We start from the raw sequence: 27,859 nt of genomic DNA, 5'->3' as shown, positions 1-27,859 counted from the left end.
TCGGTTTTCTTTGTCACATTGGATTTTTCTTTGGTCCATCTTGTTTTTTTTTGTTTGTTTGTTTGTTTTTTGTTTTTTGGGTTTTTTAAAAATCTTTTTCTTTTCCTCTTCAAAGAAAAACTTATAAAAACTGTGGAAGTAATGGAAATTAAAATGTGTGATTGTTAGCATAAAAAAGAGAGGAAGGAAAGTGATCTAAAGGATATAACTGCAAGTATATTTAAATGTGTAGGATAGAAAACTGTATTGCTGAGTTTTTCTTGAATCATTGAACAGAACTGACTGCAATCTCATGTATTAATCTCCACTTTGTATGCTTTAATTTTGTAATCTGGACAGCTGTTTGTAAGATGACAATGTGTGATCTATTAATCGGTGAACTCTTACTGTATATTTTGTCTCTTGAAATTCTGTATTACTTCTAGCCTTTTACTGTCTTGCTTTGTTTAGTTTTGGTTTTCTCTTTAAATAAAAAAAAAAAAGAATGAGTCTATTTATTTTCCTTTTGATAAATTTATTTTTACTATTTCCTCAAGCATATGACTCCAGAAAGTAAGCAGTTAAGTAAAATAATAGACTACTATCCCTAGCAAAATAAAAAAGCATAATACCTTGAGATTTTAATCATGCAAGATAGGCTTATATGGTGTGAGGACAAAGTCATCTCAGTATTTGAGAGATCCTTTAATAAAAGTCTAAAGAAGCCAAATTTTAGTTACAGTAAAAAACACAAAAAATAGCATGATGTCTTGCTGGGAAGAAAATATTCTACAAACAATTGAAAATTTAAATCTGTATTATCTTGATTAGTGTTTGCTGAATCATTTCACTTTGAAGCTTTACAACTTGCTCTGTGATCCATTCAGAAGAACATATTCAAAACCTTTGATATATTCAGAGGTTACTAAATCAGTTTTATTTTATTTGGAAAATATTAGAAGAACTCATTAACTTTAATATTGAAGGTTCTTCATTTCTTTTTAAAGCTTTTTATCAGTTTGTTTCATGTTTCAAGCATTTATTAATGTTAATGAAATTATGATGCTCCATCACATAACAGTATGATAACAGTGAGGAGCGAAAGGGGATTAACTTTCTATTCATGAAGTTTAAAGCTCATGCTCTAAAATTTAAGTGCATATAAAACTATTACACTAGATAAATTCATTACACATGGGGAAATACCTTCTTTTAGTCATTCTTCTCATTAAAATTCCATAAAACCCCTGATTTCACAAGAATTGATATCATTTATCAGGAAATTAATTCCTACCTTCTTCCTATTATTGACTATCTGAAAAAACTGACATCAGAAGCAAGCAGCATTTACTCATATGAAACTAAGCACATGGTATCTAATTTTCTTTGTCCACATACCATAAACAATGGAGTTCAGGCAAGTTAGCACCAGAAGGTACATGTTGGCAATGAAGATGTGAATTTGGGGGCCACATTGTGGCCAAAGAGGTGGATCAGGAAGGTAAACACAGCCATGGACTAGAAAATGAGGATGACACAGACATGGGAGCCACATGTTCCCAGAGCTTTCAAACTTGCTTCCCATGAAGGGAGAAGAAAGACTGCATGGAGGATGAGAACATAAGACAATGCAATGAAAAATCCATCACTGGAACCAATGGCAGGGGCTACACTGAGGCTGTGATGCTTGGGTTCTCTTGTGTCCACAAAAGCCAGCTTCACCACAGTCATGACCTCACAGTATATGTGAGCAATGTCTCGAATTCTGCAGTAGGGCAGCTGCTTGAGAAGGATGGGGTGTGGGGTAAAGAAGGCTACTAATTTAAACTGAAACCCTGTACTTCTTACATTGTCTTACTCAGCCTGATCTTATTTTTATCTGGTTTGTTAGACCGCAGCTTTGCCTTCGGCTGATTTTATTCAAATTTGGTATGCTTGATAGTATCAAGTCTAAAAGTAGAGGCAACTACTCTAGATGAAACTACTCTAGATGAAGATGAAAAGATGTAAAGGATATCCATACCGGTTTTGATTATTAACCGCTCTCAAGTACTACAATGTTTCCAAAGTTGTGTTTTTATAAAAAATAGCAATGTAATATTATGCTTACCTACATTAAGCCTGATGATGTAGACAAGTCTACTGAAAATAAAAAGAGAAAGCACAGTAACTATGGTAGATCACCTAATATTGTGGTCTGTGTGTCTTTTTCATTGCGTTTTGCTAGGAAATTGTTTTGCAGTGTTGTTATGATTTGTTTTTTCCCTATAATACAGAGAGGATAGATATACATGTAGAAATTCACACATGGGAAGAATTTCTTAATCTCTTTATGGAACAGATTATATAATTCAAGATGTAATGAACAGATACTCTGAAGAAGAGATATTGGGGGCTGGGGATTTAGCTCAGCGGCACAAGCACTTGCTTTGCAAGCAGACAGTTGTGAGTTCGATCCCTGGTACCAATAAAAAATGAAAAGACAAAAAAAAAAAAAGAAAGTGAGATATTGGGGGCTGGGATTTAGCTTAGTGGCATAAGCGACTGCCTTGCAAGTGTGTGGCAGTGAGTTCGATTCCCGATACTGATAAAAAAAGAAAAAGACAAAGAAAAAAAAAGAGATACTAAGAAACCCAATGTTAATTCTGTCACATTATGATATAAAATATAACAATACTATTATACACTGTTCAGAGTGATATTAGTCTAGTCTCTCAAGTTCAATTTCAGCATACATAATGATACGGACAGCTACTATGAAGAGAATGAGGGACACTATAATAGTTATTATTGTCTTCCCCAATGTCAGGTCTTTAAGACCTAAAAAAAAAACCCTTAGCATCCTGTAAGGATTTGATTAGTTCTATACTATGCAGTATGTATTTAATGTGTGCAAAGATGGGGACAACTATTTTGAAGTTGGAAGAAAACTAGAGACAATAAGATACACTGTGAAGCTCTCCAGTGGACTTGCTTTGAAACCTGTATTTCTTTAAACTGTTTCATTTGAACTGTTTTGTTCTGTTTTGATATGTTTAATGTTACCCTCTTTAAGATAAAAAACAAGTGTGTGGGACTGATAACCATATCACTAAGTTTTTGTTGGATCATTGAGCAGAAGTGTTGGCAGTGTCACTATTTGAATGTCACTTTACATACTTTAATTTTGTAACCTGAACAACTATTTCTAAGATGACAATATGGAACTTATCAACTGGTGATTTCTTACTGTTTATTTTTCTGTAATTCTGTATTATTTTTACCCTTTTTTCTCCATATTTTCTGTTTGATTCTCTTTGATTAAATAAATTGAAAAATAATTATCACTCAATCCTTGAGAAAACAAACCAAATGAAATTTTGTTGCTATTGATTTATTTATTTGCTTTTCTAAAAAAAATAAGACTTAATAATTTGGAGTCATTTTTAGGATAGGCGGATGTTAGAAAGTGGTAGTTCATAGATATATGAAAACATTTCCCTCGAAATTTCCAAATAAGAGAATTTTTTATGGTTCAAAATTTTCATTCTAGAATACTGTTTAACCTTTTTACATTTTTTCTCTCTATTGATAAAAGATACTAATCAGATTAAAAATGAACTACATCAGTAACATAATATGTTAAATTTAAATTTAAATAATTGTGTAAAAATTCTAAAATTAAAACGTGATCACAATACTCCATGAATTGCAGTAAGGTGGAGATCCTTTTGATGTGTGTGTAGAAATGTAGGGAAGCGAATACGTGGCTGGGGAAAATTGTCTCCCACAAACGAGCTGATGGGTCTCACTTTAAATTCACAATCACTATACCATGATGTAATTCCTGAGCCCCATCATTTATATTTGTCTCATGGAAACTGTTTCTTACGTTTCCTGAATTCAAATTTCTATATACTTTTTACCTATTGTTTCTTGTGTAGCTTCAATACACTTGAGAGACAAAAAGAATCAGAAGATGCTATCGACACCGATACTAAGTTAACTGACTTGAACTCATGCACCTCAACCAATTTCTTGTTACTGCGCATGAACTGCCTGTGCTTAATGGAAAACAACTTCTCTACTTGTGTAACAAGTCCAGCCTTGCTCATGAACTACATTGCTGTAGTTGCTTCCTTTCTCTCACATCTGTAATCATCACAGCTTTTTAGTAGCTTCATTTTTATCAACATTTGAAAAGACCAGATGCAGTCATTTTGACAACTTTTTAAAATTAAGTTGATTAGGATAATTTATATATGCGTATTGATCACATTCACCATGAGGAAACCTGCACATGGTATATCTTGATTCTTCTTTTTTCTCATTTCCATCCCCTCACTCCAATTGCCCTTTGTCTCTTGATTTACAAAGCTTTGCTGCCAATTTATCCTTATTTTCTCATTTTTTAAAAAAATTTCCCTTCCTTCCCTTCCCCCACCCTCTCCTTAGTTCCCTTTCTCTTTTGAACAATTTCATCATATTTCAAAATCTGTCTACTACACATTTTCACCTGGTTTACACTTTCAATTTTTCACAACAGAAAGACAATGTGACATTTATGTGTGTCCAGTTCATTTCACTTAAGAGTTTGATCTCAAAGTTCATCTGTTTACCTAGAAATGTCTCCAGTTTATCTTATTTATGACTAGGCAGTACTCCATTTCATAAAAACACACATTTTATATCCATTCTTTCATTGTGAATATTGAGTTGTTTCCAAGATTTAGCTATTAGAAGTGTGCTGCTCTAAACATAGTGTGCCTATATCATCATAGCATGAATTATTCCAGGAAGATACCCAGAGGGGAACAGCTGAGTCAAATTGGATCTTGAATCCTACATCTTAAGGGATCTCCACACTAGTTTCTCCAGTTGTTACAACAAACTACACTACCACTAACAATGGAAAAGTGTTCATTTTCCCCACAACCATACCAGTATTGGTTATTGGTTGATTTTTAGATAATAGACACTGTTTCTAGAATGAGATGGGATCTCACTATTGTTTTAATTTGCATCCCTAGAAATATCAATGGCCTTGAACATTTTTTCATGTGTTTATTGGCCATTTGTAGATCTTCATGTGGTAAGTATTCTTTTCTGATATCCATTTTGGGGTTTTTAAATTTTGAAGGACATGATACGTTGTATTTCTTTATATGCTATAAGTGTTAGTCTTTTGTCTGAATGAATCAAGCAGTAGCAACACCATTTTAGGTACGACTCCATTTTAGCTCCGGAGCCCTTTTTTCTGTCTGCTCCTCTGAAGCATGCAACCATGAGACTGGAAGACTTTGCCCAAAATGACCTCATTTCAGAAAATAAAACCCTCCTAAGACTTCACCTAGTCTCAGTCCACATCACCCACATCCAGGCCAAACAAGGAAATGTCCAGCTACTCTCAGCCCTGGAAATCATTCCCTGTGTAATATGTAGCCAACCATTTCCAGGAGTTGGCATTCCAAATTCTGTGCTGGGAGTCATCAGCTGTGTAATAAAGCTTGTTTGCCTTATTCTCAGTCCCTGCAGATGATCCTTCAAATGTGCCACAACATTTGCAACAATTGGCTATTTTTTTTTCCCCATTACATGAGTTGTCCTTGATTCTGCTGGTGATTTCTTTTGCTGAGCAAAAAGCTTTTTAATGAGACCCCAGATGTTGATTTCTTGTAACAGTTCCAGTGTGATCAGGATTTTATTCAGGAAATCTTTGCTCTCTCTTCAAGAGTTCTACTTGACCTCTCTTCCAACAAGTTCATTGATTCTGATTTAGCATTTAGATCTTTTATCATTATTGATTTTATTTTGGGGTATGGAGAGAGACTAGTTTTAGTCAATGGTATATGGAAAGTCACTTTTCCAGAACCAGTTTTTAAAGAGGCTGCCTTACTTCTATTGAAAGTACTTGGCCTCTTTGTCAAAAATAAAGTGGCTAAGTATGCTTGGAGTTTTCTCTGCATCCTCTCATCTGTTTCATTGATCTTCACTCTCATTTTTCTTGTACCATGCTGTTTACATCACGGTACTGCTATAGTATAATTTCATGTTAGGGATTATTTTGATGCCCCCTGCTTTGCCTGTGTTGCCCAGAGTAGTATTTGCTATTCCAGGTCTCTTTGTATTCCAAATGAATTTAAGGAATGTTTTCTATAGTTCTGATACATATGCTAATATTATTGATTGAGATTGCACTACATCTGTATAACAATTTTGGCAGTAAGGTCATTTTCACTATGTTAGTTCTCCTTTCCCAAAAGCACAGGATGTACTTTCATTTTTGATGTCCTCCTCAGTCTCCTTTTATATAGTAATAAAGCATTCACTGTACAATTTTTGTCTCCTTTTTTAAACTAATCCTTAAGTATTTTATTTTTCATAAAGCTATTGTGAAAGAATTTGTTTCCCAAATTTCCCTCAGTGATTTGTGTATAGGAAGGCAATTGATTTTTGCATGCAGACTTGCTGTATCCAGCTACTCAACTAAAAATGATTATTAAACATAGAATTCTTTTGGTGGAATTGTTGGAGTCTTCTATGTAGAATATCATGTAATCTACAAATAATGATAATTTAACTTCTTACTTTCCTGTTCTTATCCCTTTTATTTCTTTCTGTTGTATAATTGCTCTGGCTGATGTTTGAAGAACTAGATCAAGCAGGAATGGTGATAGTGTGCATCCATGTCTTGCTCTTGATTTTAGAGTGAAAATATTCAATTGTTGTAAATTTAATACAATTTGGTTGTTATGTTTTCATACATGGCTTTTATCAGATTGAGATAAATATCTTATATTCCAATATTCTTTAGCGTTTTTAACATGAACAGATGTTGGATTTTGTCAAAATCCTTTTCTGTATCTATGGTAATAATCATGTTTTTTGTCCTTGGTTTGTTAATTTTGTATTTTACATTTATTAATTTGCATATGTCAAACCATATCTGCATCCCTAAGATGAGTCCTCCTTAGTCATGATGCATAATGTTTTTAATGATTTGTGGTATTCCTTTTTTCAGTATTTTATTGAGTATTTTTGTATCTATATTCATTAGGTATTTTGTTTTTAGTTGAGCCCTTCTCTGATTTTGGTACCAGGATAATACTTGCTTCCGGGAGTGACTTAGTGAGTATTGTTTTACTTTCAATTTTATTGAAAAGTTTGATGAATAATGGAATTACATTTTGACTAAATGTGTTATAGAATTCTCAGTTATTCTATCAAGATCTGGGCTTTTATTTGTTGGTAATTTTTAATTACACTTTCAATTTCATTTCCTAACATCGCATTACTTAGAATTTTTATCTCTTATTGCTTCAGCATTAGTAATTCATATGTATCTGGGAATCTTCCCATTTCTTCTGTTTTACATCTTATTAGAATAAATGTTCTGGAAGAAAATATCCATTTTTTTTGGATTTCTGAAGTATTCATTTTGATTGCACCTGCTTCTTTCCTCATTACAGGAATTTGAGTCTCTCTTTTTTTTTAACCTTTTTTGATAAAATAGGTGAAGGTTTTATCAGTTTTATTTCATCATTCAAAGATGTAACTCTTCAATTCTCTGATTCTTTACATTGTTTTCTTCATCTTAAATGCATTAATTTTGACTTTGCTCCTTACAATTTTTTACTTCATGTGAGCTTTGGGATTGACTTGTTCTTTTTCTAGAAGTCTGAAGTTCAACACCAAGTTGAGCTAATTTTTTTTTGCTTTCAGTGAGACTTCACCATATAAATTCCCCTCTTAGAATTGCTTTCATTGTGTCCCATGAATTCTAGCATGCTGTATCAACATTATTATTTACTTATAGATACTGTTTAATTTCTTCTTTCGTTGCATCTGTGACTCATTGGTTGTTCCATAGGGTGTTATTTAATTTCCTTGTGTTCATGAACTTTTTGTGGTTTCTGTTGTCATTGATTTCCAGTTTCATTGCTCTATGATCTACAATGTGTGTGAAAGATTTCACTTTCTTTGTATTTACTTAGGAACTTTGCATTTACTACAGGTTAGTATGAGATCTATTTTGGAAGCATCCCATGCACAGAGGACAAGAATGTGTATTTTGGTGTTGTGGTGTGCACTGCAAAAATGTACTAATCTATTTATTTATATAGGTTTAGTTTAGTTCTGATATTTCTTTGTTGAAGGTTTTTGTCCAATTGATGTCTCTTTGTGAAAATGGGATGCTAACATACTCCATTACAACTGTATTACTGATTTTTTAAAAAATTTTCATACCTGTTAATATTTGTTTTATATAGTTGGGTATACATGTATTTGGTATATAGGTAGTTATGTTATCTATTTCTTTTGTAGTTTTCACTCAAGAATTACGTAGTGACTTTGTCACTTTTGATGTGTCTTGGTTTACAGTTCATTTTGTTTTCAGTTAGAATGTGTTTATTTCCAGGTCCATATCACATGGAGTATTATTTTGTTTCCTTTGATTTTAAGTCTATGAATTTTTTGTTTTCATTTACATGGTTCTGGAATGTACCTTATGGTTAGACCTTCCATTTTTATTCATTCTGCCAGTCTGTTTCTTTGACTTGTGAATTAAGCCCATTTACATTGATTGTTATAATTGATATATATTGGTATTGTTTTTCTGTTCTTGGTTCCCTTTCTTCTCTGTTGAATTGCTTTAATCACCTGATGGCCTCTTTCCACTGATTTTCTTGGAATTGTGTTCTTCATTATCTCTTTGTAAAATATCTTTCAGAACATTTTGAATAGCTGCTTTTCTGGTCATGAATTTCTTCAGTCGTTCTTTGTCATGGAACTGTCTTATTTCTCCATTGATTTTGCAAACCAGTTTTGCAGAGCACATCAGTCTGGGTTGGTGGTTGTATTTTTTCAGGAACTAAAATACTTTCCTTCCAGCTCCACTTGGCTTAAGAGTTTGCGATGAGAAATCTGCTGAAATTCTAATGCAATTTCCTTAACAGGAGATTTGTTGCTTTTCTCTAGCAGCTTTTAATATTCTGTTCTTATACTGAATTTCTGGAACCTGATTATAGTGTTACTTGTGTAATTTTTTTTTTTTTTTTTTTTTTTTGGTTATGACTAATAAGATTTCTTCAAGCTTCACTTAGTTGTATGTCAAGTTCTTTTTCCATATTTGGGAATTTTTCTATCTTTACCTCTGTGAATAGTTTTCTTTTTACAATGTTTGCACTGTCTCCTGCTTTCTCATTGGCTCTGAGCAAAATTCTGTTGCTTTTCTTTCCATCATTTTGGAGCCATTGAGCTGATTTTTCATGGTCCCTTGCTATTTTAATATACCTTTCTTTGTGCGGTCACTTATCACAATCCTGTCTTCTAGATCTGATGATTTGTGCTTGGCTTAGTTCATTTGTCTCAAATATTTTCAATGGGATTTTTAACCTCTTAGGTATCCACTTGAATGTGTTTCATCAGTTCTATTTCTTCCTATGTTATATGTTCATGATTTCAATCATTTTCCTATGCTCTTCCATTTTTTATCTGCATTTACTCTAGAATGACTAAGGCCTTCATTGTGTTTGCCCATTCTTTATTTGAGAAATTATTTGCAATCTGATTGTCTCTATAATCTCATTAACTCCTACTTTTTGTTTGCAGCTATCATTTCAAAAAATTCATGTAGGTGGCTGTCAGTTTCCTCTATCTCTTGGTCCCCTGAATTCATCATGGGTGAGCTGGAGGTCTGGGGTTGTACCTGGTTCTGCATTTTGTCATTTTTATTTTTAAAGATAAATTTCTGTGTTGATGAGTATAAATGTCACATGGTAAATACTTCTATACTAGTAATGTGGCTTCCTCAGGAAATGTCTATTGGTCAGAGATGTCTTCTAGGTGTAGGTGGTTTTTGATCATTTTGTCTGTCCCCAAGAGAGCCCGAGGACACACCAGTCTGAAACAAACCATAAATATGATAAGAGATAGAAATTAAAAAAAAAAAATCTCCAGATGCTGAAATTGGAAAAATAAGCTGAGGAGAAATAAATACAGAAGAGAACAAGTGCAGTAAAAATCCAATACTAGACACAACATCAGATGAATGCTTGTTTATGTCTCTGTAGTAATTTACTCAAAATGGAAGGAAACATGTCCATAATGCAACTAAACAAATTTTGTGTGCCTATTTCTATCACATCAGGAATTTGAGAAGTTACTATGCTTGTCCTTTCTCGTGAACATTTACAAAAATTATGTAAAATATTCCGAAGTCAACTCAAGATGTATAAATTTTGTTGTACAATACTGAGAGTGATCATTAATATTTCTATCATATGTTTGAAAATTTCTTGAGCTATTTTACTTTCTGAATCATTTTTTTAAATAATTCACAATTCTATTGTCCAATAGATAAGTACCAGCAAAAAAACAAAAGGAGAGACTCAGTTATTATTCCTTAAGTTCTGAGTAAGCTCCCCAAAACTCAGGCAGCATAGCTTTTACATCTGGATTAAATAGTTGTGATAGAATTCAAGAATTTCTGTTTTTGATAGTTACTCCTTTAAAATCTAATGAATATCTCATTTCAGTGGGAAACAACAATGTCAATTATAAAGGATTAGTTACTAGCCTTCAGTTTTTCCCATGTTGTTACCATCATGCAATTTCAGCATAATCAGCAAACTAAGACCCTCAGAGACTGAGAATATGATCTCAGTCATAAACCATGAGGCTTAGAAAGGGAGGCAACAGAAGGTACATGTTGGCAATGTGAACATGAGGGGGCACACTGTGGCCAATTCGATGGGTTAAGATGGGAAAGGCTGCAGTGGAGTAGAAAAGGAGGATGACAAGACATGTTCCTAGACCTTTCAGACTCGTTTTCCAAGAATGGAGACAAAGACTGCAAGGAGGTTGAGAACATAAGAGAGTGCATTGAAGAAACTGTCACTGGAACTAGTGGAAAAAGCTACAGTGAGGCTGTAAAGTTTGGTGGTTCCTGTTTCAACACAAACCAGCTTCACCACAGCCATGCACTCACAGTACGTGTGAGAACTGACATGATTTCTGCAGTAGGGCAGCTGCTTGAAGAGGATGTGGTGTGGGGTTAAAGCAGGCTGCTCCATGCAATAACACAGTAGTCTCCATTTTGGCAAGGCAACTGTGCATGAGAATCATGGCATGATGCAGTGGGTCACAGATGGCCAACTAGCAGTCGATAGCCTTGGCCAGGAAGAAGCCTAATTTTATGGTAGCAAAGCTGTGGATGAAGAACATTTGAGGCAGGCAGGCATCAAAAGAAATGTCATGGGCTCCATGTCAGAGAGACAGAGCATTCAGGGCAGGGTGAATGTGGAGAGGACGAGGTCAGTGACTGACAGCATGCACAGAAAGAGGAACATGGGCTCGTGGAGACTTCTTTCTGTTCTCACCACAGTCAAGATGGTCACATTCCACACCACAGCCAACACATCCATGGAACAGAAGGGAATCCTGATCCAGACGTGCATGTGCTCAGTCCTGGGATGCCCATCAGTGAGTAAGCTGTTGGAGATGCTAGGGAGCTATTGGCTGCTCCCATGAGGCTTTTTTCCATTTGACTTATAGAGATAGAATCATGTTGTATAGAGAGATTTTAAGGCCATTTAATTTAAACCAACTCTGAAAAAAAGTGAGATGACTGTGAAATCTGGAAAATCACACAATATTATCTTACAAAACTTTAGCACTATAATTTAGGATGAATAAATCTTCCTGAAACTGTACTTAAACTTTGCATCAGGAAAGAATTACTAATATTCAACTAGGTCATAAATCTTGTTAATATATTTACTGCTGGCTACAGTAATACAAATTTTTAATATTGTTTTCTTAATTTACAGTTTGTTTCAATAATAAATGAGATAAATGTCACAGATGCCTCAAATTTTATTGAAGAAAAATGATTTTAAATTTAATCTTTCTGAATTTCTTTTTCATGTCATCCCAAAATACAGTGATCTATCTGATGTTTCAGGTTTACAAATTAAGGTTGTTCTTCTGGTGCACAGACTATAGCACATTTGTTTTTGTTTTTCTCTTACAGTCACAGAATGTGTTCCCAGGAGACCTAAAGTAGCATTGTTTTTTCCCCTAGAAGCTCTAAAATCTCAGCTGGTTGACTAGGTGGCAGCCTTTCTAAAATATAAGGTTAAACTTTGAATTTATTCCATATTTTCTATCTTCCAAGTGCAAAATTACCAAATATACACACACTTATTTTAGACGCAATGTTTATAAATTCTTGTCTCCTATAACTGTGATGGAAATTCTCTTAGATTTTACTCCATTTATTTGAAAATATTAGTCACAATAGAAAGCAATGCACTTGGTATTTCTTTTGATACAGTATTAGGATAACCCCATTTCATATCATTATTATATGGAATAAAAATAGAAAGTAATATATCATTTTTTCTATAATTAACAAATCACTGAGATTTCAATACATTATTATCTATTTAATTACATTCAGGGCCTGCAATATAGCTCAGCAACATAGTGCCTGCCTGGCAAGTGTAAGGTACTAAGCTCAATTTCTAGTATCAAGAAAAAAAAAATATATATATATATGTAATTAAATTAAAATACTGTTAATAATTAAGGCATTTTGCTCTTAAGATATGAAATTCAGTAAACCAAGGAATTTATTGAACTGTGCGAGCAATAGTGCCACACATAGCTTTTCTTTTTCTTCCTTTTGTTTTAATTGACAGCATGGATCCTTTCTATATTCTTTGTTTAAATGAATTAATTTCCATTATATTGCTGAAATTGACCTATTATGACCATAATTACATATTATGACTCATTCTTCACTTAACTTACTTTTTCAGTGGGAAAACTGTATGGATGATTGATTTAATTAAAATATGTGAACAAGTAGAAGGAGCACCATATGGAGAGTACAAGTTCAGTCAGTAAATCAAGTATCAGAAGTTGTTCACTATTTTGAGATTTCATTATTAATATGGATCTAGTAATGTGTCTAAACCAGCATGTGTCTAAACATAGCATAATTACATTTGAACATTAGAAAAAAAAATACAGTACTCTTCCAGACTTTTTGCCAATTCTTCTTCCTTTACCTCCCGTGGGGTAATGTAGAATTCTTAATGATTCTAGAAAATTACCCTGTTTCTATGAAAATGCGTGCGTTTTTCAGAAAATCTTTCAACGCTAATAAATACTTTCCTTTCTGTTTCCCTTACAAACTATTGCTCATCTCACAGCTAATTTCAGTGGAATCTCATGGATGTTTCTTTGCTAGTTTATCTCCAACAGAAATGTATTATTTCTTTTGGTCTCATTACATTCTTACCTTTACAAAAATAGTTTTAGGTAGACTTGTCAAATTCTGGTGCCTTCTACTTATTAATTTATCATTACTATGATAACTGAAAACTTCAGAAAATCAAACAATCTTTAGTGTGGACACTCAAGCATGTCTAGCATTACCAGGCCTCAGCCTAAAGATGAGCACTGGAAAATCTTCACTGATAGAAATACAAGGAGCTGTGTCCATGGTGTCACTTCAAGCAGTGTCTTTAGCTGGTGTTTTAAACTGCTTCCCCAAACTGTGATAAGTGCATGCTGGTTAGGATATGTACTTAGATTAATACAGATGCCTAAATATTTAAGTTAAGAAAAGAGAAATGCCCCCTTCTTTCCAAGGAAAAATAAAACATGCCCTGTGTGTGATGGATCATAATCCCTGTTTGTTCAGGAATGCTTATCAGAATGGGCTCCAGAAACAGAGAGCAGCTCACTGAAGGTGAATTTGAAATAAATTGTGTTAATTAAGGGCCTGAAATTCTTGATTACTCAGATGTTCAGTTTCTGACAAACATAAACTTACTACACATACCATTTAGGATCACATCTTATAGGAAAAGCTCCAAGTTGAGTGTATCTGATGTTTTTTTCCACAAAGAATCACACCTTATGTGTAGTGTATCTGGATTCAACTACACAAGGGCTCTTTAATTTTTTAGTACCATTTACTCTTCAAATAAATTTGTTTAATATACCATTAAATCAAATCATATTTAAAAACAAAAAAAATTCTCTATTACAACTAATGATTTTTTCTCTCTCTTGGAATCACTAATTTGTTTTAGACTTTAGAACACAAATCTAGACTGGGATGAGGAAGTAATAGGCAGATTTAAAAATTCATTTAGGAAAGATTTTCATGTCCAGAATGTTATGTATGACACTCTATCTATACTTTTAACATTCTCTTACCTACGTAGATTTATTAGTTTGAACATTAACCATATTAAAATTAATAATTCTCTAAATTTTTGAAAACTTAATACATCAAATTTGAACATAATAAGCAGACACCAAAATCTTTCAACATATGTAAATAAAATACAATGTTAAAATCAAGGTGAACATAACTGTTTCCTCAAACATTTATTATCTCTTTATTGTGAAAATATTCAAAACCTTCAAAATTTCCTTTTAATTTTTAAAATAAAAACTAATGCAACCAGAATGTAGTGGTCTGGTTTGTTCTGGAAAATCAAATTGGGAGAAAATGTTGACTATAGCTTTTTCTTGTGCAATTGACAACCATAATAAATAAAAAGCATTTCTACTTTAGTCCTAAATATTTTTCCTTCTACATGAATTGCTGTATTGTTAAGCTTCTAATACCAATTGAGAGGTAATGGGGTTTTTGTTCATAGCTATTTCTGAAACCCTTGTCAAATAATTCTAATAATTTTCTTATTTCTACTTGGGAGGATCTAAGAGTCTATTGTAGCAAATAAACAAGTAGTGACTAATTTATACCAGTTAAGAGTACATGCTTCAGTAAATATCTATAATAGCTATCCTGAACTTTGCAAAGGATGTTCAAATGTAGCTTTTGAGGAAAATACCTTTTGAAGATCTCATAATTCTACCAGTGCAGGTGTTTGGATGCAGCCTCCTTCTCATTTTTCCTGTCCTGTAACGCTTAGGTCACTTACCAAAAGGAAAAGTCAGCTGTGTCCCAGAATAAGGACATTTACCAGTGGCACTACAAGTGTGCTTTGCTACCATGAGCCCCAGCTCCCCTTGCAGCTGAATCCAGATTCCACTGGTTTGAGGACTGTAAGTGGTGGGTGACCAAGGGTCATCTGGGAAAGTATCCTTTTCCCAAATTACAACTAAATTAATTTTAGGGATAATAATTATCAGAATTATTCCCATAGATAATGAAAAAGACTTTGTTTCCTAAAGGGGTGCTGAGTGTTTTGAGGTAAATATATTAGTGGAATATATCAGAAAAATATAAAATTTAAAACTGAAGAAATGGGTCATATTGTTGTGAGGAATTTCCAAGTCAAATCAAACCAAACCAAAAGGAAGGTTCTTTGCACCAAGGAGATAAGAAGGCAACATTTAATAACCAGCAGACTGTTGGATTTTCAAACCAGTGAACTGTTGTGGATAATTTCTCCAAAGCAACTATCTTGAATCAGAAAGTTTAGTCCATGTAGATTTAGAAATGGGAGATACAGAGCAAGTGACCAAACGTTACATGATCAGTTAACATACATTGAATCATATATTGACAGACAAACTAGTCTTGAAACAGTAGAAACATTCCAGGAACCAGAGGAGGGGCTCTTACAGAATGAGCACAATTCAGGACATTACCATGACACAGAAATGCTCTGGAGACAGGGCCTCTACTAAATGGGCATGAATCAGCCCAGGATACTTAAGGTACAGGCAGTTACTCTGACTCAATGCTCATCAGCAGCTGGGCTATGGACACTGTCACGGTCAATTGAATTTAGCTGAAAGAGCAGAATAGCAACTTGGTCAATTGGAGAGACTTCCAATTGATCATGAAATATCTATGTTTGTTATTTTATATGTATTCTTACATATAATTATGCTCCAACAATATTTATTTAGTAATGGATTATCAGTTGGTAGATTTTAAGATTATTGTTAAAGTCCTGTCTCTCAACTAATCTTTAAAGCTACCTTTGAAATTAGGAAATTACAACTGAACAAATGTGGGAACATAAAGACCAAAAAGCTTGCACAGTGAAAATGTACAAATAGTTGCATCAGGATGCAAATTCAGTAATCCCTGATTTTGCATTTCATGTGGCTTCCTGCTGTACGACTAAGATTCAAAAAATGATATATGACTCAATTAAAGTATATGTTATTTCTTACATAACAAGCTCAATTTCAGGGGTGGTATGTAAATCCACAGTATCCAACATGATCATATAATGCCTTTGCAAGCTGCCTGATAGGATTATTTCCAAAGGATGAAAAACATTTCCAAAAGATGAGAAGTATAAAATAAAAAGCGGCCTTTATTCTGAGAACATGGAGAGAGATGACCGGCACCCCCCACCTCTAGTGTCTGGGGATCTCTCTGGTGGACACGTGGCATGGGGGTATGTAAATGGCCTCAGTTTGGGGTGGAACCTAAGGCAGGCATTAGGAATGTACAGGTAGCCCATTGGTCCTAGGTTTGGCACCATAGTAAATTTCCAGGGGCGGGAAGATGACTGCACAAGTAACTTCCTAGGGGCGGAGGATATAGGGGCTCCTGCTTCCGGTTGAGGCTTTTCTGGCTACAGTGTTCTGTCTGGGCCAAAACCCTTTCACTGCCTCCTTTTCTCTTTCTTGTATCCTTCTCTATCTCTGATCATCCATGCATATGCATGAGTTTCCATCTGTGCACTTTGCACTTTTTTCTATTCCAAGATTATTTCATGATTTTTTTTTCTGTCTGTAATGTCCTTCCCGTCTCCTTTGCTCATGCCTCTTTTTTTCTGTACAATCAGTGGTTGCAAATGGGATGTCACTGCTTCAGGGAAGACTTACGAAAAGGAGGCATTGTGTTCATGAGTTTTACATTTGAACATACAGCTTTGAAACCTGAAAATTTAAACATTGCACATTTCTTGTGCACATTAGTTTCTGACCAAATTTTCCCTCATTGAGATTATTCTCATTACAATTTTAAGTTTCACCTCAAAAATGAGACCCCAAAATGTTGTCCAAAAAAGGGGGGCAAGACGTGTTTTTTTTAAAGAAAAAGGAGCAATTTTATTGATCCTGGCACCAGGAACACAGTGCTGTTGGAGTTTGCAAAGCTGTGTAACTGGGTTAAAATTTTTACAGACTTTTATAGAAAGAACAATGAAGAAGAGCTTTAATTCCCTTTGCTTGAGGACAGAGAAGTTTCACAGGAATTTGCAGTCCTTGGTCACCTAAGGAATGAGGCAGACCTTTGTTTCCCTTTGCTTGAGGGCAGAGAAGTTTCACAGTTGGTGGTCAGCCATTTCCTTCTTTACAAGAACTTATAGCCTTTTGTCTACGAATTTCAAGATCAACTATCTTTCACAAAAGGGGGACAAAGGTCCAGAGGAATATAGGTAACTGGAAGTCCACTGACAATTGTCCTTTGCAAAGGGTACAAAGGTTAACACAGCAAACATGTTACAAGGGTGAGGGTGCATGCAGAACAGTACGGTGGTGCTTTACAGTACGACATTCTAGATGTCAATTACTTGTTCACCTTTTTTTTTTTAACAACTTTTGGATCTTTCCAATAAATATTATCTTCCTTATCCTGTTGCCTGTCATATCCTCCATTCTGTACCCCATATAGTGTCACTAATTAATTTAAAATGTTCCCTAAGCACCTATTTAGATTGCAGATCCCCCACCTATTTCATAGCTTTCCAGGTTGTTCCTATCAGTCCTTCCATCTTCAACAACCCATTACTATTCCCCGACTTCTTGAAATCATCCATGTTTTGGCCTGCACAAAACACAAGATCAGTCTCTTACTTGTGCTCCTTCTCCCTCATTGTTCCATGTGATTGCCCCTTTTCAGGGCTGATCATCTTCATTAGTGTAACTTGCATTGGGCTCCCTGGTGATCTGGAACACAGCCCTAGTAATATATTTTGTAATAAATTCTTCACTGTGGGAAGGTGATCACCTCGTCTTTTCCCTCATTTTTAATTGATGTAAAGTCAGTTGATCATCCTATATAAGCATCAAGACCACCCATAGGAAAATAATTGAAAAAAAAAATTGCAGCTGTCTTCTAGCTATTTTATTCCTGCTCAAGAGGAGAAAAGAAGCAATTACCTCACAGAACCTCTATACACCTACTTAATGCTTCTCCTCACTGTAGCCCTTTGTTATGCAAATATAAACATTCTTCCTTTAATGATATACCTACTTAATGGCTTTTCAGACTTTTGAGACAGAAAAGAGGACTCTGTACATATCTGTGCTCCTCCCACAAGTACAAAGAGCATTTGGATATAAGATGTAAGAACACTGTGAGCTCTAGTGCAGCCTTATGTTGACTTCTTCTGTATTTCATTGTATATGTGACAACTTTTCAGATTTCTCGTAAGCATACATACTGTCTACAGCGTGTTCTCAAAACTGAATGCAGCTGTGCTAGAACTAGAGGCTAAGAATCCAAAATGTTGAACAGTTCATAAAAGTGGAACTGCAAGTGAATGGAGTTTGACGATGTTATCACGAAGTTAATGAAATAAAATTAAAATGAAAAACCAGACCACACTAGTGGGATTCTTCTAAAACTACATCCAGGATCCCTACTACTAATTCTTCCAGTTTTACTTCATTGTCTCCCTTAACTGGGCCTTTTACACATCATGATTATAATTCTGTCAACGGTATCAATGAGGACTTTGAAGAATTTGCTAACTATAATGTTAGCTAGAATATGTTTTTTGTACAGTTCTAAATTTCATGATTATAGAGCCTCAATCTTTTTTATTTTTGCACAGTATGCCTTGTTTATACAGTACTGTAATGTCTTCTTGTTGTAGTGTGTACTACAGTACTATAATTTGGTGTTGCATTTTACATTACAGTACTGTATATGAGTTATAAAATTAAATTAAAGTATCAAGTTGGAATATTTTTGAGCATTTCTCTGTTCTTAACATTATAATGTACATGCTATATAGAATTCCTTATTTAGCAACTAATTCAATTAATGACATAGTTGCAGAAACCTTTTTTTTTTTTTTTTTTTTTTTTTTTTTGGTATGGGGGTTGAACTCATGATCTCATGCTTGACACCCAGGCACTTATGCCATTGAGCTAAATCCCAGGCCCACAGAGAGCACATCTTTTTGTTAAATGAGTAACATCCGTACACGATGATACAGATGAGCAATAAGACTCACATTTTTTTTTTTTTTTTTTTTTTACTTTTGAAACCTAGAATGGCTCTCAGTCCTTGGTGTTGTTTTTCTTTTTCACTTAAGCTATATAACTATGTAGGACAACTGCACTTTTGCTCTAGCTGCTTTGGGGCTGCATTTAGTGACCAACTATTGGCTATCACATGTTAGAATTTATGATCGTAATAGATATGATAGCTCAGGCCCCCCGAATAAAACCCAAGGAAACACGAAATTAAAATTTGGGGAGCAAAGGCTTTATTTTAGGCCAGGCCTGGCGATGCAATCCCCAGGATCCAATTTGGAGACTGCACACCTCACAGCTGGGGAATTATGCTTTTAAAGCTGAAAACCACAGGGATGTTGTAATCGCTGACACAGTTAGGTTGCATCTGAACTTTATAGAACTTCCTTGAAGTTCTTGAAGTTAAGCATTTCTTAAAGAACAGCACATTTTATTACAGATAGCCGGGTGAGGGGTAGGGGAAGGGGTTACAGGAAACTGATACCTAAGGCTTTTACAGCTTTCTCAGAAAATTAAAACTTAACCTAGAATGATAGGAGGGAAGAGGAGGGCTGAGCAGTGCATACAGAACAGAAATGAGGCGCAATGGTTAAAACGAGGTTACCATGGGGCTGGGGATTTAGCTCAGCGGCATAAGCGCCTACCTTATAAGCAGGAGGTCGTGAGTTCAATCCCTGGTACCGATAAAAACGAAAAAGCCAAACAAACAAACAAACAAACAAACAAACAAAAAAACTAGGTTATGACAATAGGGATGCTCTGTTAAACATCCACAGAGGAACAATTTAGTAGAAAAATGAATAGAAATTTTCTTTTCCTGATATTGTAAAAGATTTAAAGAAGTTTAGGCCTGATCAAATGGAATCATAGGTTCATTTTTGGCAGCAGCATAGAGGAGCAGTGTTTGCCTGATACACTGACAAGTTTGCATGTAAATTGGCAAAAGGAGGGGAGAGTACTTCAGGGCACAATGCTATCTGTAAGCTAAAGGCAGCTGTCATTCATAGAGAGGAGGACAATGGAACTCTAAGAAGAAAAGGAGACATGTTCCTTGGTGCTGTGGCTTTGATTATAGGAGAGTCTGCCCTAGACAGAACCAAAGGGCAGCAGAGACACCGGTCTGAAAATCTCCAGAAGTATTTTATCTGACATTGCAAACAGGGGAGACAGGTTTGCTATGTATGCAATAAAAATCTAAAAGACTCAAAATCTGTTAAATAGAGCTATGTTTTTTAGCTTAATGTATAAAATATTTAGAAAACTCATATGGACAGTAGAACACTAATGTAATCCTCATCCACAGCCATGTGTGGGGAACAGGCTGTATTGCTTTACTGAGTTTGTCACAGTGAACAACAGCATGTTACTATTTACTCAGCCACATTTGGTTTGGAGGAATTTGTTTCCTAACAGCATGTCTCTTTTCCAAGAAGACATTTTCTTTCTTTCTTCCTTTCTTTCTTTCTTTCTTTGTTTCTTTCTTTCTTTCTTTCTTTCTTCCATTCTCTTTCTTTCTTTCTTTCTTTCTGTTCTTCTTTCTTTCTTTCCTTTTTCTTTTTTCTTGCTTTCTTTCTCTTTCTTTTTTGGGTTTTTCTTTCTTTCATCTTTTTTTTCTTTGTTTTTTTTCCTTCCTTCCTTTCTTTCCTTCCTTCCTTTCTCTTATTTGTGGTAGTTTCTAAATTCTCACTTGTTTTAATTTAGTATAAAAATAAAAGACAAAAATACTGGTGGAATACTAGTATGCTAAATAATGTAGTAATGAAATATACTAGCAAAAACGTAATAGCTCTAATAATTACTCCAGATTATGTACCTTTCATTATGGGGGATTCATTATATTTAGAGTAATCTTCCATCATTTGACTAGTATCCCATAAATGATTATGGTATTATGCTTGTCCATACATGATTAGACACTTTATCCAATAAAAGATTTGATAGCATAACAACTAAGAAAATAAAATAAATACTACATTGGAGAAAATTTTATAACATTTTGATTCTACAAGTTAACATTAAACTTTTTTAAAATTATGCCTAAAAATTCATTAATTTTTTTCTTAGTGTTTTCTGCTGTACTTTTCCATTAGATGATCCATGTGAGAGTACTTTCTTTTAATAAATGTTCATATCCTTTTGGGGCTGCTTTTGACTGTAAGCTTTAGACCTTAAGTAGTCACACTGATCTCTGCACTTCTCTAGCAAGGCTGTATTACTTTGCTCCCTGAAAGAGTGCAAAGGAAAGAAAGCTTTCTTTAGCCTTTCTTGTGATACCTCCTATCCACTGGTGAAGAAGTGAGCATGGAAGTTCTGTCAGCTATCAACATGTTCATTCCAATTATAAATAGAAAGAAAATATAACTATTGGAATAGTCTAATCTACTGTGAACTGGGGCTGAGACATTCATTCTTACTTTTTCCCTTGTTTTCTCATTGTAATGTGATAGGAATGATGGTACTTTGGATTTATGAGTATTTACAAATTTATGAGTTCAACTGTTTTGTAACATATATTTATTCTTCTTTATACTTTCCATAGTGTGTTTTCTCCTGCTATAACAGAATATATGAAACTGGCAATTTATGAAGTAATGGGATTTGATCATGAATTTGACATATAAGTTACAATAATTTGAAGAATTTTACCTTCTCTGATGATTTACTACACCTAACATTTCTCTTCTGTCCTAGCATGGTAGAAGAGAATCAATTAATTTCTTCCAAGGAGACTTTCTGATTGGTACGTTATAATAATGGTGGTCATTTCACTTTCTTTCTTCAGTATACCAATGTTCCTACCAACAGTCATGCAACTGTTTTATGTAAATAATTATGCTTTATGTTTTGAATTGTATAATCTTCTCTAAATTTCCCACACTTTCTGTTACCCATTTGTTTCTAACATTTACTTCCATTCCCAAATGTTTATATATTGTTTCCTTTGCACAGTTTTATTTCTCTAACTTTAAAAAATGTTTGTAAAATATTTCAAATTTCTGCTCAGAGACAATATGACTTATGTCTACAGTGGCCCTCATTACCCATTAACTCAGAAAGATTTAACTCTGGCATATTGCATTTTCAGAAAGAAAATTTTTTTGCTGAATATATATGTTACCATTTATGCAGCACTCCAAATTCTCTATCTCCACCAAATATGCTTTATATGAAGCACAAAAGTATGAGGTTGTTGAGAATTCTTGTCATGATCAGTCCATAGTAGCCATTCAGTATGTATTTGTAGAAAACATCTTTTCTAGTTAAGAAGCTGTCTGAACTTTACAAGATTGGTAAACTTGGTTCATGCCCAATCCAGGATGTGTATTCCTATTGACATAAAATAACTGAGGGTACTTCTTAAATTTTAAGTGAAATTTGCACACTGTAAAACTTCATATGGGAGTGATACACGGGAGAGCTGCAAAGGCCTCACTTGCTCCTGACATCGGCTGATGGGCAATTAGTATAGACACAGTAGTGGAGATGTTTCTAATAACCTAGCATGCCAACATTTACAACTGAATTTCATTCCTTTTTCTTAAATTTTTTTCCTTTTTCATGTTTATAGGGAAATCTTGACAGTTTATCATCAAAATTAATGACAATAGTCTCATAAGCCATTGAACTAATTCCAATCTAAAACATTAGATTCCACTTTAATTTATATTGCTGGAAAATTCTTTTAAAATTTCAAACTTTATAAAGATCATAATAAATTAGGTCTTGTAGCACCAAATATGTGCAGGCTTCCTCAGTGTTTTTTCTTTCATCTTTAATTATGTTGATTGCCATATTATAGACAATATTCTGAAGATACAAGAACTTTCTGCTTTGAATATGTAACCGAGTGGTATTTTTTATAAGAACAAGCATTGAAAAGGAAATAATTTTAAAGTCTCAAAATTATTTTCTGAAACATCAACATGACCATTTACCATTAAGACAGTAGTCACAGAGAAGTGTCTGATAATTGTCAACATAAGTAACACGATAAGTGGCTGTTTTGCAAAACAAAACTAAGCCAACTTCAGTATGACTTCAGAGACAATAATCTTGAGCACTACCTTTTGTTACTACACTAAGTATTTTAGGTAAAATAATATTATATTCTAACCAAGACAGTGTCAAATAGTGTATGGTGTGGTCAGTTAACATGATTAGAAATAATGAGTACACTACTTTGCTTTCAGAAGTCAAAGAAATATGTAAAGAGGACACTTGGTTATTTTAGAAATGGAGAGATGTTAAGACTCAGAGAAAACACTCTCTGATTCTCCTGATTCTTATGCCATAGATCATTGGGTTCACCATGGGAGGAACGAGGAGATAGAGGATTGCTACAAATATGTGAATATGAGGAGCCACTTTGTGCCCAAACCTGTGAGTAAGGAAAGAGAAAAAGGCTTGGGTGTAGGCTACCAAGATTACACAAACATGGGACCCACAAGTGCCCATGGTCTTGAGCTGAGCAGCCTTGGATGGAAGATGGAATACAGTGTAAATGATGACAATGTAGGAACATATGATTAACGTGAAATCTAATCCACGAGTTAGGAAGGCAGCGGTTAATTTGTAAATTCTGCTGATCCTGGTCTCTGCACAGGCAAGCTTGATCAGGGCCATGAATTCACAGTATGTATGAGGAATGATCTTAGTTCTGCAGTAAGGAAGCCACCGAAGCATGAACAGTTGAGGACTAAAAAGCAAAGCCCTACGAAAAACAATAGCTAGCCCCATGTTCTGGATGACTCTCTGTGTCCGAATAATGGAATGTCTCAGAGGACTGCAGATTGCAACATAGCAGTCAAAGGCCATTGCCAAAATAAACCCTGAGGCCATAGTGCATAGTGAATGAATGAGAAATTCTTGTAAAAGGCAGGCTTCAAAATAGATCTTTCTGTCATGGAACCGAAAACTGCTTAGAATTTTAGGCATAGCAGTAGTTGAGATGATTAGGTCAGCTACAGAGAGCATACAGAGGAAAATGTACATGGGCTCATGCAGGTTGGAATCTGTTTTAATAATAAAAACAATAGAGAAATTTCCCAAGAGAGCACATAGGTAAACAAGATAGAAGGGGACTGATAACCAGGTATGGATGGCTTCCAATCCTGGAATACCAAGGAGAAGAAAAGTACTAGGATGGATATTACTATTATTTGACAATGGCATGATCGGTATTACTGAGTGTGTTCACAGTAGATTCATAGAAATTTTTTTTCATATTCAACTTTTTATTAATACATTGAATATATTAATTTATACAGATTACTTAATATTTTTTTATTTCAAATGTAAAAAATCATATATCGGATCATAAATCTAATATCTGATTTTTAACTTTAGAGATCAAAATTCTAACAGAGAAAATGGCAAAAAGAAATGATCATATTTCCAATTGATTATGGCATTTAAAGTTGTATGCAAAATAGTTCAAAAGATTCAAGAAACAATGAAATTATTCTACTTGTATTAATCAGATTTTCCATAGAAATGATAGTTTTTGTTCTGAAGCATTCTGGACCTTTAAATGCAACAAATGAAAAATAAGTATTACAGGATATCTATCAAAAGTAAATTCATAGAAGTACAGAATAAAAGATGTTACTTGAAGTTTGGGTTTGGGGAAAACATTTTCACTTGTTTATGTCTGCCTTGTTTTATAAAACGAATAAATGAGTCCACTGTGGTAATTTGATCAAAGAAAATTCCTGCGTGTTGTACTTACTTGATTATTCAAAAGTAACTCTTTGATTTTCTGTTGTCTTCTTTTGAGATCCTGTGTTGTTTGCACCACTGTTCTTATCTGCTTTGTTCTGCTTTTTTTTTTCCTCTTTAAAATAAAAAATATATATATATATATATATGTTTTGGCAAAATAAAAACTTAAGACATTACAAATCAATCTGTGAGCATAAATTGAAAGTTACACACCAAGGGAGGCAGGAATACTGGATTACTTTTTAATAATTCTCATTTGAAAAATTTGTAGTATCATTTTTATGGTAAAATAGCACAATATTGAAAAAATAAAGCTGTAGTGGTATGTGGCAGGGTATTATAACCTTTCTTTCCATTTTTATTCACCTAAAAATAATGTTCATTTTTATGGACATTTAAAGCATATTGTTTCTATTACTTCTAAGTAGTATAATAATCATTAAAATCTTCAAATATGTGCAATTTAAAAAGGATATTTCTGTTGCATTTGAATTTCCATGGTGGATTCCAAGCCTTCAGAGAATCACTCCAATTTAGAATTCATTTATCAAAACAGTTTCAAAAATATGTTAGAGTGATAATGATGTTATAGAATGAAGAAAACACATTTTTTTTCTTAAATTTCTTTTGAATGTACCTTATGTCACAATTAAAACACTCCAGACCATGAAGGAGGAGCAAGATTTCCTAAAGCAAAGCACTCTCTTGATTGTCTCCTCAGTACTAACATTAAACCAGAAGCTGTTCTTGTATAGATAATCATCCACTCTCAATGCCCTTCCTCACCTAAAGAATTCCTCTTTCTTCCATTCTTTCTGTCAAAAAATAAACAAAATTGAACTGTAGATTTCAGGGGTTACAGTAACATTTCAGAATCTAGCGCTAAAAGCTGAATTCTGTCATGCTCAGAATTCCCACAATAATGCTGGAATAGTTAATATAGTAGACATAAAACAGCAATAGCAACACATTGAACCCTTGGAAAGAAGTAAATCAAAGCAAGAACTTACAGCTGTACACACAGGAAGTGGACAACTCTCAGAAATAAGAAATACAGATTCTATCATAATTATTCAAAAATGGCTAAAGAGGTGAATAAACACAAACATCTATCTGCATCAGAAAAATATACAAAAGTTGCATATCTTTTAAGAACCTTAGCCCCCAGTAATTCAGGGTAGGGCAAAATATGTAGTAGAATTAATAATACCATGGGCCAAAACATGAGAAGTAGTAAAAAATAAACTTACGGCTTAATTTTGAATGATCATTCTTCATGTGCAGACTTTTCTCAATTAAAAATGAATAAAAGGCGTAATGAGGATACTCAAAACAATTTTGTAATGAAACTGGCAACTGCCTCTGTCCAGCTATCTATTTCTATCTATGTATCTATGTATCTATGTATCTATGTATCTATCTATCTATCTATCTATCTGTGTGTCATCTATCTAGAGATATGGTACAAGTACAAGTTGCATTACTGAAGACTTTAGTTTCACAAATACAAAAGAAGTTTTCAAAATAAGATATGGAAAAGTTGTCATCATGAATAAACACATTCTAAATATTAAGATAATATTTGTATCTCTAGTCAAATATTATGGACCTACAATTCCTTAATATTATAAGAAAGATCTTTGGGTTTTTTACATGTTTCTTTTGGATATATCATTCATCTATGGTCAACATTAAAAATTGGCAGCAGCATTTTTGCTGTATGATATATGTTGCTCATTTATTATGATCAAGCACTTATTTTCTTATGCCATGAATCTGAATCTGAACTGGACTATAGTGGTACAAGAATTATTCAAAGATTTGTTTTTTTAGTCCTTTGCTTATATTGATGACTGTGGAAGGCAGACTGATAATGAGATACATAAGTAAAATCCATAATATATCAGTGACGAGAGTATTTTTATGGTCAACTTCTTTGTTACCACAACTTCTTTGTTCCTTAAAAGCGTACTATAAGAATACTGAACTTATTTACTTATTTTGTATTTGAATGTGATTCAGAACCTTATCCAGATGGCCAGTCAAATATTCCCTAAATCTGACTCTTTAACGAAGGGATGGCCAGCTAGAACCATGTATTAGTTCCTCTTCAAATTTATCTTCTTTTGTCCTGTGATGACAACAAGATGCACATATCTGCTATCTGTTGGTCACTGAATTTCAAATGCTTCTATTCACTTCATTAAAATAACAATCTTGAGCATTATTTTCAAATCTCCTACTCAGAAACATAATCAGGATACAATTTTTTTCAATCTAAACTCTTTCAATTTTGATAATATTGGGTAAAATTCTAAGATTTAAGACATTTTCTTCATTATTCACAAAGGCACATTTTAATCTACTCAGACGTAATGCCACCATGTGTCATATGACTGCCACTTTCTATTCTTGGGTTCCTGTCATTCTTAGCATCTACTTGGTCAGATTCAGAACTGAAGGTAGTCAATGCTGTCATAAAATTGATCATCTCATCTCCTTTTGTTGCAGGATTTTCAATGAAACTACTTTCTGTTTGTGTCAACATTGTGCTCCAAAGTAACTTAAGTTTGTCTTTGGAAGAGTTAATGTGACTATTCTTTTATGAGATTTATGGTAATATGTGCTAGAGTTTAACAAGAGATCTTTGATCCAAAGTTTTTGTATTTTATTTCTGCACTCAAATTTACCTACATGTTATAATCTTCTCACTTGACCACTGAGGCCTTTGTTTACCAGAGTTCTGGAGGAATCACTTTTTACTTCAACACAAAGGCTAAACTCTTGAGACTCAGTTTGAATGAATTTTATTATTCATTAGTAGGTACCAGGGAGGTCAGGAATCTTCTGGGACTCACTAGTCTTTTGCTGTTTACTTCTTGACTACTTAATGGGATGCTTTAGAAACAGTTCAGATGAATCCAGAGTTGCATACAAAATATACTCAGTGAATACTGAG

At 34.0% G+C, this 27,859-nt stretch overlaps 1 protein-coding gene and 1 pseudogene across 1 annotated transcript; both read right to left on the bottom strand.

The window, feature by feature from the left end:
- Nucleotides 1-1,330: 1,330 nt before the first annotated feature.
- On the bottom strand, nucleotides 1,331-11,488 carry LOC106026620 (olfactory receptor 52R1-like; annotated as a pseudogene).
- Nucleotides 11,489-23,430: 11,942 nt separating this feature from the next.
- LOC100730607 (olfactory receptor 52D1-like) lies at nucleotides 23,431-24,351 on the bottom strand. The gene has a single exon (XM_005001692.2). The coding sequence runs from the start codon at nucleotides 24,349-24,351 to the stop codon at nucleotides 23,431-23,433; it is 921 nt and encodes a 306-aa protein (XP_005001749.2).
- Between the last annotated feature and the right edge of the window lie 3,508 nt (nucleotides 24,352-27,859).

The sequence above is a fragment of the Cavia porcellus genome, unplaced genomic scaffold (genome assembly GCF_034190915.1).
Source record: "Cavia porcellus strain 051 isolate PalLab524CR breed Dunkin Hartley unplaced genomic scaffold, mCavPor4.1 scaffold_9, whole genome shotgun sequence".
Lineage (NCBI taxonomy): Eukaryota > Metazoa > Chordata > Mammalia > Rodentia > Caviidae > Cavia > Cavia porcellus.
Note: the sequence above shows the minus strand (reverse complement) of the source record. Positions and strands in the feature narration are given on the sequence as shown.